A 19,957-nucleotide genomic window follows, 5' to 3' on the forward strand; every position below is an offset into this window, starting at 1 on the left:
CGTTGCCTTAGTTGTTGCTTGATCTCTTCCTATTTTTCAATCAATAAAGTTGGGACTGAAATTCATTTGTTTGGCAGGAAGTGAAACAGTGGATTACTTACTGTTTTTCGGTAAAGACCAGTATAGTGGCCATAGTTTATAGAATAAGTTCTGAAATATTCACATGGTCTTAGATTATAGTGCTATTAAAATAAGAAAAAAAAAGATGCAAACATAGTATCTTCATTACGTTTCCTTTCATTCTGGGAAGGAAAAAAGAAAAATATATTTCCATGGATTCTTCTCTTTCTTACTCTCTCTCTCTCTCTCTCTCTCTCTCTCCCTCTCTCTCTCTCTCTCTCTTTCTCTCTCACACACACACACACACACACACACACACCTACCCATAGTGAAGCTCGTTCTTTCTGTAATAATACTAATAGACAGGTCTGCAAAAGAAAACTCTGCTAAGGTTATCCAGATTTCATCTTTCTCCTGCTGCCCTTTGGAGGAAGATCTCATGTCCTCCCTGTTTTCCAGAAAAAAATCAGGATGCTGGTGCTTCCCAATTCTCTCTCAAGCCTTTGTCTGCAGCATCAATGTTGTGTATCTCCACTCTATAAAATGAAATTACATGCTTGCCTCCCTCTACCCTCAGGCCCTGCCAGACAAACAACACACACACACACAGCCAGCTTCTCATCTTCTGTTTGCTGTTGTGGTTGCTGGCTCCATCCACTCCATGTTCATCCAAGTTAGAATTAAGGAATTATTCTTTAATTGCCCAGACCTGTCTCTGAGACAGTTCTGGCAGCCTTCAGTGACAGTGCCACCCTTGGAGCAAAGCAGCAGTAAAGGAGCAGCAGGAATTCTAGAAGTGACGTTGTTCCAACCAGCGCATATGATTAAGAGCCTACTGGTCAGGATGTAGAACTAGAAAAGGCCTAGTTTAGTGAGTGACTAGTAACTGCATCGGACAATACAAGCAAGCAAGTTTTCGAAAGCAGGCCCGGCAATAGAAAAGACTGGTGCTTCAAAGAATAGAGGCCATCAGGATCCCCCAGCCAGGTACAAAGTGCTTAGTTGGGGGAATGGGCACCACAGGGCAAGCTGAGCCGGATTCTACACCCACATCCTCTTGCTCAGATCCGACCTCCAAGTCCCCTGGCCTCTTCTGGGCATCTTTGTGATTCCTCTGGGCTGGGAACTAATCTTAATGAAGATTAGTTTTTAAATAGTGAGAGATTGGGTCCAGCTGTGTGTGGTCAGCAAGCAGGGGCAGAGGACCATCAACAGCTTTTGAGAGAAAATCCTAAAGGGACTTGAACCATGCCATTGCCCCCACCACTTCTCTCTCCTGCTGACTGACTTACAGTCACCTGACTGCCCCAGAACAGGTTCTTGGTTCTTCCCAGTAGAAGCAAGTGGAATCAGTAAAGAGTGGTGTAGAAGGGGTGGACATGCTCAGTTCTGTAAAACTGAACTCTAAAAATGTTTCTGGGGGGCTCCAGGGTGGCTCAGTTGGTTGAGCATCCGACTTCAGTTCAGGTCATGATCTCACAGTTCGTGATTTCGAGCCCCGCATCGGGCTCTGTGCTGACAGCTCAGAGCCTGGAGCCTGCTTCAGATTCTGTGTCTCCCTCTTTGCCCCTTCCCTGCTCATGCTCTGTCTCTCAAAAATGAATAAATGTTAAGAAAAAAAATGTTTCTGGGGAAGGTGGGCTAACATATGTGAGGCTCACGGATGGTTTCTGCTATTTAAATCTAGGTAGCACCCACTTCATAATTTTTTGGGAGTACTGTGTATATGGCCCCTTTTTTCTTTTCCTAAGAGATACTCTTGGCATTTATTTCCTTTTGACCCTCCATAAGCAGAAGGAGGTCGTTCTAGTTGCTTGCTAGCTTTTCTGGAGATTTGTGTGACCTTTACACCATGTCTAGGGTTGAAACTTTGGTTACATTACTTGATTTGTTCTTCATGGTATGTACCAAGAGTGTGGAAATCATTGTTCAAACCTTCTTTGTTTGAACTGTGTGGTTTATACAGCCTTTTTTCATCTCATGTTCTTTGGCCAGATCCTTTGTATTGTAGCTTGTTTGAAACCACAGCTTTCAACATTAGGTTTTAGGTGAGGCCATTTTTTATGAATGGCTAATTCTTAAAATCACCTTAACTAAGTAGGCCAGAGAGAATTTTCACTACTTGTCACACATAATCATAGGTTAATATTTTAACCCAGTTGTCTTTCTTCTGCATTTAAAACTATTTAGCAGTTTTCTATAGATATTATGGAAATAAGTTGTCTTTTAGTTCATGTATAGTAAGTTTTTCATGAATAAATATTGTACTTAATCTTGGTATTACTATTAAAAACAAATTAAGGATCTCTTCTCACAGGTTATAGGAATTTAAATTTTGTTTTGCACAATGTAGATATTTTTCTAGATTCATATGAAATGTTTATTTTCATCTTTATTCAACAAATATTAATATTTATTCATTACTTAGTAACAGTGGGTTTGTTACAACAACGAATGAGACACATAGCTTCTACCTTCATGCAGATCCCAATCTATTACTTTTATAAATGTATTAAATATTTCCCTAATAATAATGTTAACCACTATTTACTGTGTGCCTGGTAATGTGTTAAGCATTTTGAGTTTTGAGTGCATTATCTTATGTGATCCAATAACACAGTGTAAAGATGGTTAAATACCAGGTGTTAAAACCTAGATGAGGGGCGCCTGGGTGGCACAGTCGGTTAAGCATCCGACTTCAGCCAGGTCACGATCTCGTGGTCCGTGAGTTTGAGCCCCGCGACAGGCTCTGGGCTGATGGCTCAGAGCCTGGAGCCTGTTTCCGATTCTTTGTCTCCTTCTGTCTCTGCCCCTCCCCCATTCATGCTCTGTCTCTCTCTGTCCCAAAAATAAATAAACGTTGAAAAAAAAAAAATTAAAAAAAAAAAACAAAACCTAGATGAGAAACTAGTTCCGTGTCCCATCACACTAATGAGGGATACAAACCCAGACTTGTCTTATGTTAGATCCCTTCTAGTTTGTCTTCTGCTTGCCTTGAACCTTTGGCATTTTAATTTGGTGCCTCACATTAAAATAAATCTGTAATAGTAAAATGTGATTAGCATGAGAGCACTAATGTCTAAGAATCTCTCTGTTTCTCTGCCCCCACCTTTCTCAGGAGGAAACTCTGCACAGATCAGCCAGTAGCAGCAGTGTGTCTCCTTCTTTCCTTGAAGATCCCTCAGTAGAGGCTGTGTCCACGAGGAAGCGTGAGTATTTGTGATGAAACGAGCTAGTGTCAGATACCTTCAAAAACACACTGGACCTAGAATAGGGAATCCCAGAGTGCCTTGTGATCATTTAAGATAGAAAGAATTAACCCTGTAATTTCACTAGTCAGGAGCAGAAATATTGTTATAGTCCTAGAGTGACTTGTTAAGATAGGGCTTAACTGATAACTGGGCCTCAGGTTCTTATAACAGATCAGTCACCTTTGGGTTGTAAGGAATAAGTCAAGTGTGTGTGTGTGTGTGTGTGTGTGTGTGTGTGTGTGTGTGTGTTTTAGATTAATTACCTCCTTGTCTGAATTTAAGCTCAGAGCCCTAAGTAATCACACTTGTTATCATTCCCACCCCCACACACATATACATGTATCTATACCCCCTTACATATATAGATAGTAAAAATGCCTTTGTAGCTCTTCATAGGTTCTGAACACAGAATCTGAAGTTAAGTGATTTCTAAATGTTTTTAATAATATTTTTCATGTACAAGATCATTATGAAAGATTAAAAATTACACATTTAGGGAGAGGATTCTGGGAAGATGTTGGAACAAGAAGCACCAAGAATCCGTCTCCCACCTAGACAACAATTGCACTGGCAGAATCTGTCTGATGTGACTACTTTGGAACTCTGAAGTCTGTTGAAGGCTTGCAACTTCCAGGGGAAGATTTAGATGAAAACTTGTGGATATTTCAGTCACTTTCAGCTCTTAGTACAGTAGCAGCTACTCATGCCCCACCCCCAGCCACAAGGCAGTTTAGTGTTCCTGAAGCAGCTTACACACAGTTTACAGGAACTAGGGTGGGCAAAAAGGACGCTGTCCTCCAAATATTGGGAATCTTTCCTTTGATTGCTGATTGTTCCATCTGATTCCAAAGGTGTAGACAAAGAGGCCTGTAGTCATTGTTGTTCCTTGTTGCCAGCTCCCTGCATGCTGAAGTGTCTTCCAGGGAATTTAAAGGCCTGGCTCCTTCCCCCTACCCCCTTCATTTTTAGCTTTGTCCCTTTCTGGAGCCAGACATTAAAGACTAAGATATTCAGAAAAAACTACATATATAGGAAAAATTATAAAGTTACTATGCATGCCCAGAGAATGGCTTATGAAAGACCTGAGATCTTAAGTTTATATCTCAGGCTGATCCTCAGCACAGAGAGAGCCTACAACAGTCAAGAAAACAGTGAACAAAAACAATAACAAAAAACAGCAGCACCTGGGAAAGGGGCAGAATATGATTTCCAGAGTTACCACATCATTAGATTCAAATGTCCAGTGTTTAACAAAACAAAACAAAATCACAAGGCATACAAAAAAACATGAAGGTATGGCCCATTCAGAGTAAAGAAACAATCAACGGAAACTGCCCCAGAAAAAGAGGGTGATATGCCCATCAAAGACTTTTAAAAACACTGTTTTAAAATGCTCAAAGAACTAAAAGATGTGGAGAAAGTCAGGAACACTATGTGTGAACAATATGGAAAGATAATAAAGAGCCAGAAAACCTAAAATGAAACCAAAAAAATTCTGGAGCTGAAAATTCCATTAACTGAAAAGAAAAATTCACTAGAAGATTAAAGGACAGATTTGAGCAAGCAGAAAAAATAATCTACAAATTCAGGCCAGGGCAATAGAAAACATCATGCCTGAGGAATAGAAAGACAAAAGACCAAAGACAAGCAAACACAGACGGAGAGATCTGTCGGACACCATCAACCAGACCAACAAATGGATGGTGGGAGTCCCCGAAGGAGAGGAGAGAGAGGGGCAGAAAGAATAATTGCAGAAATAATTTCTGAGACTTCCCAAATTTGATGAAAGACATGAATATAAATATCCAAGAAGCTCCACTAAAATGAACTCAAAGAGACCCACAGCAGGACACATTATAACCCAACTTTCAAAAGCCAAAGACGGGGGCGCCTGGGTGGCGCAGTCGGTTAAGCGTACGACTTCAGCCAGGTCACGATCTCGCGGTCCAGGAGTTCGAGCCCCGCGTCAGGCTCTGGGCTGATGGCTCAGAGCCTGGAGCCTGTTTCCGATTCTGTGTCTCCCTCTCTCTCTGCCCCTCCCCCATTCATGCTCTGTCTCTCTCTGTCCCAAAAATAAATAAACGTTGAAAAAAAAAATTAAAAAAAAAAAGCCAAAGACAGAGCAACAAGAGAGAAGTGAGTCACTAGAGACAAGGGATCCTCAATGAAATTTTCAGCATATTTCTCGTCAGAAACTTTGGAGGCCTGAAGACAGTAGACCAATAACAGCTTTTTCACCCACTGTCACCCACAGTCTGAAAGTTTGCTTTACACCACTTCACTTTTTTTGAAAGATCAACATTAATGTTTGTTTTAGCTAACTGAGAAATCCAAAGAGGATTTTCACTTCTACAAGATGTTTCAGTTGCTTCTTTGGTTTTTGCCATTTCAGCTTACAAAAGGTTTCATAGGAATGCTCTCCTTCCAGATAGTTGGGGAACTCTGTATATTCAGAGTGCTTAAAGAAAAAAAAAAAGTCAAGCAACAATCTTCTATTCAGCAAAACTATAGTTCAAAGTGAGAGAGAAATAAAGATATTCCCAGATAAACAAAAGCTGAGGGAGTCCATAACCACTAGACCCTCCCTACATTAAAGGCTCAGAGGTCTTACAGGCTGAAATAGAAGGACACTAGGTAATAATTCGAAACCATAGGAGAAATAAAGGTCTTGGTCAAATACATAGGCAATTATAAAAGCTAGTATTATTGTAACACTGGTTTATAACTGCACTTTTTGTTTTCTATGTAATTTGAGAGACTAATGCATTTAAAAAGAATTATTAGTCTCTATTTGGGGGAAGGCAGTGTATACAAATGTAATTTTGTGACATCAACAACCAAGAGGGATGGAGGACAGAGCTGTATGGGAGCAGAGTTTTGTGTGGTATAGAAATTAAGCTGCTATACATCCAAATCAGAATGTTATAATTTTAGACTGTTAAATGTAGTTTCCATGGTAACCACAAAGAAAATAGCTACAGAATATATACAAAAGAAAATGGGAAAGGAATTTAAATGTTTCGTTATAGAAAAAAACAATTTCACATGAAAAACAAGAATGAAGGAAATGAGCTGGAAGGCATATAGAAAACAAATGACAGAAGTCCATCCTGATCAGTAATTAGTTTAAATGTAAATGAATTAAACTCTCTAATCAAAAGCTAGAGATTGGCAGAATGGATAAAAACACATGATTCAACTATATGCAGACTAGAAAAGACTCCCTTGAGATTCAAAGACATAAACAGATTGAAAGTGACAGTATAGAAAAGATATTCCAGGGGCACCTGGGTGGCTCAGTCAGTTAAGCGTCTGACTTCAGCTCAGGTCACGATCTCGCAGTCCGTGAGTTCGAGCCCCGCGTCGGGCTCTGGGCTGATGGCTCAGAGCCTGGAGCCTGCTTCCGATTCTGTGTCTCCCTCCCCCGTTCATGCTCTGTCTCTCTCTGTCTCAAAAATAAATAAACATTAAAAAAATTAAAAAAAAAAAAAGATATTCCACGCAAATGGTAACCAAAAGGAAGCTGGAGTAACTATACTGACATTAGACAATATAGACTTTAAATTAAAAATAAGTTACAAGAGGGGCGCCTGGGTGGTGCAGTCGGTTAAGCGTCCGACTTCAGCCAGGTCACGATCTCGCGGTCGGTGAGTTCGAGCCCCGCGTCAGGCTCTGGGCTGATGGCTCGGAGCCTGGAGCCTGTTTCCGATTCTGTGTCTCCCTCTCTCTCTGCCCCTCCCCCGTTCATGCTCTGTCTCTCTCTGTCCCAAAAATAAATAAACGTTGAAAAAAAAAAATAAGTTACAAGAGACAAGGAAGGAGACTGTGTAGTAATAAAAGGCTCAATGCAGTAAGAGGAAAGAACAGTTATTAACATTTATGCAGCTAATGACAGACCATCAAAATATGTAAAATAAAAACTGACAGAAATGAAAGAGAAATAGTTCTCAATAATAGTTGGAGACCCCTCTCACAATAATGGATAGAATAACCAGACAGAAGATAGGGAAATAGAGGACTTGAGCAGCCCAATAAACCAACTAGATCTGAAAGACATATACAGAATACTCCACCCAACAACAAACACACATTCTTCTTCAGGGCACATGGAACGTTTTCAAGAATAGACCATATGTGAAACTACAAGTGAAGTCTCAATAGATTTTAAAAGATAGGTATCATATACAAAGGATCTTCTCTGGCCATAATGGGATAAAGTTAGAAATCAGTAACAGAAAGAAAACTGAAAAATTCACAAAATTATAGAAATTAAACAATACACTTTTTAAAAATCAGTGGGAGAAAGAAGAGGTCACCAGAGAGATTAGAAAATACTTACAAATGAAAATAAAAATACAACATATAGGACACAGTAAAAACACTGCTAAGGTGAAACTTACTGTGATAAACACATTTCAATGATTAGTTTGTGGTTTTAAAAAGAAAGGAAGGAACGAATGAATGAGTGAACCAACAACCTAACTTTACAACTTAAGGAACTAGAAAAAGAAGAACAAACTAAACACAAAGTTAGCAGAAGAAAGGAAATAATAAAGATTAGAGCAGAAATAAATGAAATAGAGAATAGAAAAACAATGGAGAAAATCCGTGGAACCAAAAATTGATTCCTCAAAAATATCAACACAGTTGACAAACCATTAACAAGATGGCCTAAGAAAAAAGACTCAAAATACTAACATGAGAAATGAAAAGAGGAACCATTACTTCTGATTCTACAGAAATAAAAAGAGTTATGAGAGAGTATCATGAACACTTACCATCAAATTGTATAGTCTTGGGGCGCCTGGGTGGCTCAGTCAGTTAAGCGGCCGACTTCGGCTCAGGTCATGATCTCGCGGTCAGTGAGTTCAAGCCCTGCATCGGGCTCTGTGCTGACAGCTCAGAGCCTGGAGCCTGTTTCAGATTCTGTGTCTCCCTCTCTCTGACCCTCCCCCATTCATGCTCTGTCTCTCTCTGTCTCAAAAATAAATAAAGGTTAAAAAAAAATTTTTTAATTGTATAGTCTTGATGAAATGGACAAATTCCTAGAAATGCCAAATCTAGCAAGACTAAATCAGAAAGAAACAAAATCATTCAGATTACTAGTAAGGATAGTGAGTTAGCAATCAGAAACTCTCCCAACAAAGAAGAGGCTGGAATTTGATGCCTTAAAAAACAAAACAAAAACCCAAAACTACCAATTCTTCTCAAACATTTCCAAAAAATTGAAGAGAAGGGAACGTTTCCTAAAAGTCATTCTGTGAGACCGCATTACCCTGATACTGAAACCAAACAAAGACACTATAAGGACAGAAAACTATAGATCAGTACCCTTTACAAATACTGACTTTTTTTAAAGATCTTTTACTAACAAATGGGTGCCTGGGTGGTTCAGTTGGTTGAGGGTCTGGCTTCAGCTCAGGTCATGATCTCGCAGTCCATGATTTCAAGCCCCACGTCAGGCTCTGTGCTGATGGCTCAAAGCTTGGAGCCTGCTTCAATTCTGTGTGTGTGTGTCTCTCTCTCTGCCCCTCCCCCACTCACACTGTGTCTCCCTCTCTCTCTCAAAAATAAATAATTCCCTGGGGAATTCTACCAGCTATTTAAAGCAGAGTTAATACCTATCCTTCTCAAGCTCTTCCAAAAAATAGAAATGTATGGAAAACTTCTGGACTCATTCTATGAAACCAGCATTACCTTGATTCCCAAACCAGACAGAGACCCCACAAAAAAGGAGAACTATAGGCCAGTATCCCTGATGAACATGGATGCAAAAATTCCCAACAAGATACTAGCAAATCAAATTCAACAGCATGTAAAAAGAATTATTCACCATGATCAAGTGGGATTCATTCCTGGGCTGCAGGCCTGGTTGAATATTTGCAAATCAATCAGTGTGATACATCACATTAATAAAAGAAAGGATAAGAACCAGATGATCCTGTCAACAGATGCAGAGAAAGCATATGTCACAATACAACATCCTTTCTTAATAAAAACCCTCAAGAAAGTAGGGATAGAAAAACATACTTAAACATCATAAAGCCATATATAAAAAGCCCACAGCTAATATCATCCTTAATGGGAAAAAACTGAGAGCTTTCCTGAGATCAGGAACATGACAGGGATGTCCACTCTCACCACTGTTGTTTAACATAGTGTTGGAACTCATAGCATCAGCAGTCAGACAACAAAAGGAAATCAAAGGCATCAAAATTGGCAAAGAAGTCAAACTTTCACTTTTCACAGTCGACATACTCTGCATGGAAAACCCATAAGACTCCACCAAAAGACTCCTAGAACTGATAAATGAATTTAGCAAAGTTGCAGGGTACAAAATCAATGTACAGAAATTGGTTGCATTTTTATACACCAGTAATGGAGCAACAGAAAGAGAAATAAAGAAACTGATTCCATTTACAATTGCACCAAGAACCATAAAATACCTAGGAATAAACCTAACCAAAGATCTGTAAAAGATCTGTATGCTGAAAACTATGGAAAGCTTATGAGGGAAACTGAAGAAGACACAAAGAAATGGAAAAACATCCCATGCTCATGGATTGGAAGAATAAATATTGTTAAAATGTCAATACTACCCAAAGCAATCTACACATTCAGTGCAATCCCAGTGGAAATTGCACCAGCATTCTTCTCAAAACTAGAACAAACAATCCTAAAATTTGTATGGAACTAGAAAAGACCCCAAATGACCAAAGTGATATTGAAGAAGAAAACCAAAGCGGGAAGCATCACAATCCCAGACTTTAGCCTCTACTACAAAGCTGTAATCAACACAGTAGCACAAAAACAGACACATAGACCAATGGAATAGAATAGAGACCCCAAAATTGGACCCACAAATGTATGGCCAACTAATCTTTGACAAAGCAAGAAAAAGTATCCAATGGAAAAGACAGTCTCTTTAGCAAATGGTGCTGGGAGAACTGGACAGGAACATGCAGAAGAATGAATCTAGACCACTTTCTTACACAATACACAAAATAAACTCAAAATGGTGAAAGACCTGAATGTGAGACAGGAAACCATCAGAACCCTAGAGGAGAAAGCAGGCTCTTTGACCTCAGCCGCATTCTTACTCAACACATCTCCAAAGGCAAGGGAATTAAAAGTAAAAATGAACTATTGGGACCTCATCAAGATAAAAGGCGTCTGCACTGCAAAGGAAACAACAAAACTAAAGGCATCCAATGGAATGGGAAAAGATATTTGCAAATGACCTATCAGATAAAGGGCTGGTATCCAAAATCTATAAAGAACTTACCAAACCCCACACCCAAAAAACAAATAATTGAGTGAAGAAATGGGCAGAAGACATGAATAGACACTTTTCCAAAGAAAACATCCAAATGGGCAGCAGATACATGAAACGATGCTCATCACGAAACGTCACTCATCATCAGGGAAATACAAATCAAAGCCACACTGAGATACCATCTCACACCGGTCAGAGTGGCTAAAATGAACAAATCAGGAAACTATAGATGCTGGTGAGGATATGGAGAAATGGGAACCCTCTTGCACTGTTGGTGGGAATGCAGACTGGTACAGCCACTTTGGAAAACAGTGTGGAAGTTCGTCAAAAATTAAAAATAGAACTACTCTATGACCCAGCAATAGCACTACTAGGAGTGCTAATGCATAGGGGCACGTGTACCCCAATGTTTATAGCGGCACTTTCAACAATAGCCAAATTATGGAAAGAGCCTAAATGTCCATCAACTGATGAATGGATAAAGAAGATGTGGTTTATATATACAATGGAATACTACTTGGCAATGAGAAAGAATGAAATCATGCCCTTTGCGGCAACATGGATGGAACTGCAAGGTATTATGCTGAGTGAAATAGGTTAGTCAGAGAAGGACAGATATCATGTGTTTTCACTCATGTGTGGATCTTGAGAAACTTAACAGAAGTCTATGGGGGAAGGGAAGGGGAAAAAATAATTATAAACAGGGAGAGAGGCAAACCACAAGAGACTCTTAAATACAGAGAACTAACTGAGGGTGGATTTGGGGGGAGAGGGGAAAATGGGTGATGGGCATTGAGGAGGGCACTTGCTGGGATGAGCACTGTGTGTTGTATGTAAGCCAATTTGACAGTAAATTGTTATTTTTAAATTTTTAAAAATAAATAAAAAAAATAAATAAATAAAAATACTAACAAACAGAATTCAGCATTATAGTAAAAGGATTACATACCCTGACCAAGCAGGATTTATTCCTGACTGCAAGCATGGTTCAACATATAAAAATTGAGTAGCGTAATATGCCACATTAACAGGAAGACAACCACAGGATTATTTTAATCAATGCAGAAATACCATTTGACAAAATTGAACACCCTTTCAGGGTAAAAACACTTTACACAAACTAGGAATAGAAAGAAACTACCTTGAGGCACCTGGATGGCTGTCAGTTGAGCGTCCAACTCTTGATTTTGGTTCAGGTCACGATCCTAGGGTTGTGGGATTGAGCTCTGTGTTGGACTCCATGCTGAATGTGGAGCCTTCTTGGGAATTTCTCTCTCTCTCTCTCTCTCTCTCTCTCTCTCTCTGTGCCGTCTGCCCTTCTCCCCTGCTTGCACTCTCTTTCTAAACTTAAAATAAAAAATTTTTTAATTGAAAAAAAGGAAACTACCTTAATGTAATAAAAGCCATATATGAAAAATTCACTTTAAACATCATACTCAGTGGTGAAAGACTGAAAAAATTTCCTCTAATAAATAGAAACAAGGCAAGGATGCCAGCTTTCATCACTTCTGTTCAACATAGTCCTGGAAGTGTTAGCACAGTTTGGCTAGGAAATAAAGGAAAGGAAATAAGGAAAAAAAGGAAATAAAGGGTAGCCAGACAGGAAAAAAAAGTAAACTTACCTCTTTGCAGATGATACGATCTCACATGTAAAAAAACTCTAAAAGATTCCAAACACAAAAATATTGTTAGAATAAATAATTCAGTAAAGTAGCAAAATATAAAGTCAGCACACAAAAATCAGTTGCATTTTGGGGCACCTGGGTGGCTCAGTTCCTGATCTCACAGTTCATGAGTTTGAGCCCTGTGTCGGGCTCTCTGCTAACAGCTCAGAGCCTAGAGTCTGCTTCAGATTCTGTGTCTCCCTCACTCTCTGCCCCTCCCCTGATCACACTGTCTCTCTGTCTCAAAAATAAGTAAATATTTTTAAAAATCAGTTCCATTTCTATACACAAGCAATAATCTGAAAAGGAAATGACAAAAGCAATTCCATTTATAAAAGAATATCAAAAAGAATAAAATACTTAGGAATCAAACAAGGAAGTGAAAGGCTTGCTCACTAAAAACATTGCTGAAAGAAATTAAAGAAGACATAAATAAATGGAAACATATCCTGTGTTCATGGATTGGAAGACTTAATATTCTTAAAATGTTTATACTGACCAAAGTTATCTACAGATTCAGTGCAATCTCTATCAAAATGCCAATGACATTTTTGCAGAAATAGAAGACCACCCATTCTAATATTCATATGGAATCTCAGAGGACCCAAATAGCCAAAACAACTTTGAAAAAGAACTCATACTTCCTGATTTCAAAACTTACTACAAACTAGATCCTGGGAAGATGGCGGCGTAGGAGGACGCTGGGCTCACCGCACATCCTGCTGATCACTTAGATTCCACCTACACCTGCCTAAATAACCCAGAAAACCGCCAGAAGACTAGCAGAATGGAGTTTCTAGAGCCAAGCGCAGACAAGAGGCCCACGGAAGAGGGTAGGAAAGGGAAGAGGGTAGGAAGGGCGGGGAGGCGGTGTGTGCTACATGGACTGGTGGGAGGGAGCCAGGTTGGAGGGGCGGCCCACCGGCCAAGCAGACCCCTGAGTCTGGCAAAAGCGGAGGGGCCGGAGGGAGTGTGTTCGGACAGCAAGCGGGACTTGACATCTGCTCTGCTCAGAGAACAGGAGGACTGGAGGACAATGGGAAGGAGAGTTGGTGAACCCCGGACGACAGAGCTCAGCTTGGCGGGGAACAAAGGCGCTCGCCAGTGCCATCTCTCTGGCCTCTCCCCCAGCCAAAATCCCAAAGGGAACCAGTTCCTGCAGGGAACTTGCTTGCTCCGCGCAAACACCCAACGCTGTGCTTCTGCAGATACATGCCTCCGGTGGGTCTGACTCCCTCCCGGTGCTGCAGGGCCCCTTCCGAGGCAGATCTCCGAAGGAAAAGTGAGCTGAGCCTGCCCCTCCTACCCCCATGCACCTTGCCGATCGACCCCAGCTAATAAGCCAGATCCCCAGCACCACAAGTCTGGCAGTGTGCAAGTAGCCCAGATGGGCCACGCCACCCCACAGGGAATCCTGCCCCTAAGAGAGGGGAAGTGAAGGCACACACCAGTCTGACTGTGGCCCCAGCAGTGGGCTGGGGCAGACATCAGGTCTGACTGTGGCCCCGCCCACCAATGCAAGTTATTCAAGACAGCACAGGGGAAGTACCCCGCAGTTCTGAACCACTCCAGGTACTATCCAAAATGACAAACAGAAGAATTCCCCTCAAAAAAATGTCCAGGAAATAACAACAGCTAACAAACTGATCAAAAACGATTTAAACAATATAACAGAAAGTGAATTTAGAATAATAGTCATAAAATTAATCGCTGGGCTTGAAAGCAGTATAAAGAACAGCAGAGAATCTATTGCTACAGAGATCAAGGGACTAAGGAACAACCAGGAGGAGCTAAAAAATGCTATCAATGAGCTGCAAAATAAAATGGAGACAACCACGGCTCGGATTGAAGAGGCAGAGGAGAGAATAGGTGAACTAGAAGATAAAATTATGGAAAAAGAAGAAGCTGAGAAAAAGAGAGATAAAAAAATCCAGGAGTATGAGGGGAAAATTAGAGAACTAAGTGATCCACTAAAGAGAAATAATATACGCATAATTGGTATTCCAGAGGAGGAAGAGAGAGGGAAAGGTGCTGAAGGTGTACTTGAAGAAATAATAGCTGAGGACTTCCCTCATCTGGGGAAGGAAAAAAGCATTGAAATCCAAGAGGCTAGAGAACTCCCTTCAGACGTAACTTGAATCGATCTTCTGCACGACATATCATAGTGAAACTGGCAAAATACAAGGATAAAGAGAAAATTCTGAAAGCAGCTAAAGATAAACGTGCTCTAACATATAAAGGGAGACTTACAAGACTCGTGACTGATCTCTCTTCTGAAACTTGGCAGGCCAGAAAGGAATGGCAGGAGATCTTCAATGTGATGAACAGAAAAAATATGCAGCCGAGAATCCTTTATCCAGCAAGTCTGTCATTTAGAATAGAAGGAGAGATAAAGGTCTTCCCAAACAAACAAAAACTAAAGGAATTCGTCACCACTAAACCAGCCCTACAAGAGATCCTAAGGGGGATCCTGTGAGACAAAGTACCAGAGACATCACTACAAGCATGAAACCTACAGACATCACAATGACTCTAAACCCATATCTTTCTATAATAACACTGAATGTAAATGGACTAAATGCGCCAACCAAAAGACATAGGGTATCAGAATGGATAAAAAAATAAGACCCATCTATTTGCTGTCTACAAGAGATTCATTTTAGACCTGAGCACACCTTCAGATTGAGAGTGAGGGGATGGAGAACTATTTATCATGCCACTGGAAGTCAAAAGAAAGGTGGAGTAGCCATACTTAACATCAGACAAATGAGATTTTAAATTAAAGGCTGTAACAAGAGATGAAGAAGGGTATTATATAATAATTACAGGGTCTATCCATCAGGAAGAACTAACAATTATAAATGTCTATGCGCCGAATACCGGAGCCCCCAAATATATAAAACAATTACTTACAAACATAAGCAACCTTATTGATAAGAATGTGGTAATTGCAGGGGACTTTAACACTCCACTTACGGAAATGGATAGATCATCTAGACACACGGTCAATAAAGAAACAAGGGCCCTGAATGAGACATTGGATCAGATGGACTTGACAGATATATTTAGAACTCTGCATCCCAAAGCAACAGAATATACTTTCTTCTCGAGTGCACATGGAACATTCTCCAAGATAGATCACATAATGGGTCATAAAACAACCCTTCATAAGTATACAAGAATTGAAATCATACCATGCATACTTTCAGACCACAATGCTATGAAGCTTGAAATCAACCACAGGAAAAAGTCTGGAAAACCTCCAAAAGCATGGAGGTTAAAGAACACCCTACTAAAGAATGAGTGGGTCAACCAGGCAATTAGAGAAGAAATTAAAAAATATATGGAAACAAACGAAAATGAAAATACAACAATCCAAATGCTTTGGGATGCAGCGAAGGCAGTCCTGGGAGGAAAATACATTGCAATGCAGGCCTATCTCAAGAAACAAGAAAAATCCCAAATACAAAATCTAACAGCACACCTAAAGGAAATAGAAGCAGAACAGCAAAGACAGCCTAAACCCAGCAGAAGAATAGAAATAATAAAGATCAGAGCAGAAATAAACAATATAGAATCTAAAAAAAAACTGTAGAGCAGATCAACGAAACCAAGAGTTGGTTTTTTGAAAAAATAAACAAAATTGACAAACCTCTAGCCAGGCTTCTCAAAAAGAAAAGGGAGATGACCCAAATAGATAAAATCATGAATGAAAATGGAATTATTACAACCAATTCCTCAGAGATACAAGCAATTATCAGGGAATACTATGGAAAACTATATGCCAACAAACTGGACAACCTGGAAGAAATGGACAAATTCCTAAACACCCACACGCTACCAAAACTCAATCAGGAGGAAATAGAAAGCTTGAACAGACCCATAACCAGCGAAGAAATTGAATCAGTCATCAAAAATCTCCCAACAAATAAGAGTCCAGGACCAGATGGCTTCCCAGGGGAGTTCTACCAGACGTTTAAAGCAGAGATAATACCTATCCTTCTCAAGCTATTCCAAGAAATAGAAAGGGAAGGAAAACTTCCAGACTCATTCTATGAAGCCAGTATTACTTTGATTTCTAAACCAGACAGAGACCCAGTAAAAAAAGAGAACTCCAGGCCAATATCCCTGATGAATATGGATGCAAAATTTCTCAATAAGATACTAGCAAATCGAATTCAACAGCATATAAAAAGAATTATTCACCATGATCAAGTGGGATTCATTCCTGGGATGCAGGGCTGGTTCAACATTCGCAAATCAATCAACATGATAACATCACATTAAAGAAAAGATAAGAACCATATGATCCTGTCAGTCGATGCAGAAAAGGTCTTTGACAAAATCCAGCACCCTTTCTTAATAAAAACCCTTGAGAAAGTCGGGATAGAAGGAACATACTTAAAGATCATAAAAGCCGTTTATGAAAAGCCCACAGCTAACCTCATCCTCAACGGGGAAAAATTCAGACCTTTTTCCCTGAGATCAGGAACACGACAGGGATGTCCACTGTCACCGCTGTTGTTTAACATAGTGTTGGAAATTCTAGCATCAGCAATCAGACAACAAAAGGAAATCAAAGGCATCAAAATTGGCAAAGATGAAGTTAAGCTTTCACTTTTTGCAGATGACATGATATTATACATGGAAAATACGATAGACTCCACCAAAAGTCTGCTAGAACTGATACATGAATTCAGCAAAGTTGCAGGATACAAAATCAATGTACAGAAATCAGTTGCATTCTTATACACTAGTAATGAAGCAACAGAAAGACAAATAAACTGATCCCATTCACAATTGCACCAAGAAGCATAAAATACCTAGGAATAAACCTAACCAAAGATGTAAAAGATCGGTATGCTGAAAACTATAGAAAGCTTATGAAGGTAATTGAGGAAGATATAAGGAAATGGAAAAACATTCCGTGCTCATGGATTGGAAGAATAAATATTGTCAAAATGTCAATACTACCCAAAGCTATCTACACATTCCATGCAATCCCAATCAAAATTGCACCAGCATTCTTCTCAAAACTAGAACAAGGAATCCTAAAATTCATATGGAACCACAAAAGGCCCCGAATAGCCAAAGTCATTTTGAAGAAGAAGACCAAAGCAGGAGGCATCACAATCCCAGACTTTAGCCTCTACTACAAAGCTGTCATCATCAAGACAGTATGGTATTGGCACAAAAACAGACACATAGACCAATGGAATAGAATAGAAACCCCAGAACTAGACCCACAAACGTATGACCAACTAATCTTTGACAAAGCAGGAAAGGTCATCCAATGGAAAAAAGACGGTCTCTTTAACAAATGGTGCTGGGAGAACTGGACAGCAACATGCAGAAGATTGAAACTAGACCACTTTCTCACACCATTCACAAAAATAAACTCAAAATGATAAAGGACCTGAATGTGAGACAGGAAACCATCAAAACCTTAGAGGAGAAAGCAGGAAAAGACCTCTCTGACCTCAGCCATAGCAATTTCTTACTTGACACATCCCCAAAGGCAAGGGAATTAAAAGCAAAAATGAACTCCTGGGACCTTATGAAGATAAAAAGCTTCTGCACGGCAAAGGAAACAACCAACAAAGCTAAAAGGCAACCAACGGAATGGGAAAAGATATTTGCAAATGACATATCGGACAAAGGGCTAGTATCCAAAATCTATAAAGAGCTCACCAAACTCCCCACCCGAAAAACAAATAACCCAGTGAAGAAATGGGCAGAAAACGTAAATAGACACTTCTCTAAAGAAGACATCTGGATGGCCAACAGGCACATGAAAAGATGTTCAACGTCGCTCCTTATCAGGGAAATACAAATCAAAACCACACTCAGATATCACCTCACGCCAGTCAGAGTGGCCAAAATGAACAAATCAGGAGACTATAGATGCTGGAGAGGATGTGGAGAAACGGGAACCCTCTTGCACTGTTGGTGGGAATGCAAATTGGTGCAGCCGCTCTGGAAAGCAGTGTGGAAGTTCCTCAGAAAATTAAAAATAGACCTACCCTATGACCCAGCAATAGCACTGCTAGGAATTTATCCAAGGGATACAGGAGTACTGATGCATAGGGGCACTTGTACCCCAATGTTTATAGCAGCACTGTCAACAATAGCCAAATTATGGAAAGAGCCTAAATGTCCATCAACTGATGAATGGATAAAGAAATTGTGGTTTATATACACAATGGAATACTACGTGGCAATGAGAAAGAATGAAATATGGCCTTTTGTAGCAACGTGGATGGAACTGGAGAGTGTGATGCTAAGTGAAATAAGCCATACAGAGAAAGACAGATACCATATGGTTTCACTCTTATGTGGATCCTAAGAAACTTAACAGAAACCCATGGGGGAAGGGAAGGAAAAAAAAAAAAAGAGGTTAGAGTGGGAGAGAGCCAAAACATAAGAGACTGTTAAAAACTGAGAACAAACTGAGGGTTGATGGGGGGGTGGGAGGGAGGGGAGGGTGGGTGATGGGTATTGAGGAGGGCACCTTTTGGGATGAGCACTGGGTGTTGTATGGAAACCAATTTGACAATAAATTTCATATATTGAAGAAAAAAAACCCTACAAACTATAGTAATCAACGCAATGAGGTATTAGCATAAAGACAGACATATAAATCAACAAAATAGAATAGAGAGCCCAGAATAAAGCCTCACCTATATGGTCAAAAGATTTTTGACAAGTGTGCCAAGACAATTCAATGGGAAGTCTTTCAGCAAATGGTCCTGCGAGAACTGTATATCCACATGCAAAAAGGAAGTTATACCCTCATGTAACACCATATACAAAAATTAACTCAAAATGGATTAAGAACCTAAATGTAAGACCTAAAATAATAAAACTCTTAGAAGAAAACATAGGACAAAAACTTCATGACATTGGATTTGGCAATGGTTTCTTGGCTATGACTCCAAGGATAGACAAAAAATTGTCTATTTGTAAAAATAGACAAACTGGAATTTATGAAATTTAAAAAACTTTTATGCATAAAAAGACACTATCAATGAAATAAAAGGGCAGCATGCAGGATAGGAGAAAATATTTGCAGATCATATCTCTAATAAAGGATTAATATTCAGAATATATAGAGAGTGTCTTGAAACTCAACAACAGAAAAGAGAACCTAATTATAAAACAGGCAAAGGACTCAAATGGACATTTCTCCAAAGAAGATACACTAATGACCAACAAGTGCATGAAAAGATTCTCAGCATCATTAATCATTAGGGAAATACAAATCAAAACTATAGTGAGATGCCACCTCCCACCCATTAAAATGGCTGCTATCAAAACAAAAATCAGAAGACAAGTGTTGGCAAGAATGTAGAGAAATTGGAATCATGTGCACTGTTGGGAATGTGAAATGGTACAGGTGTTGTGGAAAAGAGTATGGTGACTCCTCAGAAACTTAAAAATAGAATTATATATGATCCAGCAATTCTGCTTCTGACTATATAAGCAAAAGAATCGAAACAGAAAAAAAAAATTGAAAGCAGAATCTCAAAGAGATATTTGTACATCCATGTTCATAGCAGTATTCACAATAGCTAAAATGTGAAAGCAACCTCAGTGTCCGTCAGTGGATGAATGGCTAGGCAAAATGTGGAATATCCACACAATGAAATAGTACTCAGCCTTAAAATTGAGGAAAATTCTGGGGCACCTGGGTGGCTCAGTCGGTT

General features: G+C 39.7%; 1 protein-coding gene across 1 annotated transcript in view; it reads left to right on the forward strand.

Annotated features, from left to right (window-relative positions):
• Positions 1-19,957, forward strand: part of SPIRE1 (spire type actin nucleation factor 1) — a 205,540-nt gene that overhangs the window by 169,972 nt on the left and 15,611 nt on the right. Inside the window, 1 exon segment of the mRNA XM_043559432.1 lies at positions 3,179-3,269. Within this exon segment, the coding sequence (XP_043415367.1) occupies positions 3,179-3,269 (91 nt within the window).

This window comes from Prionailurus bengalensis, chromosome D3, assembly GCF_016509475.1.
Source record: "Prionailurus bengalensis isolate Pbe53 chromosome D3, Fcat_Pben_1.1_paternal_pri, whole genome shotgun sequence".
Taxonomy (NCBI): domain Eukaryota; kingdom Metazoa; phylum Chordata; class Mammalia; order Carnivora; family Felidae; genus Prionailurus; species Prionailurus bengalensis.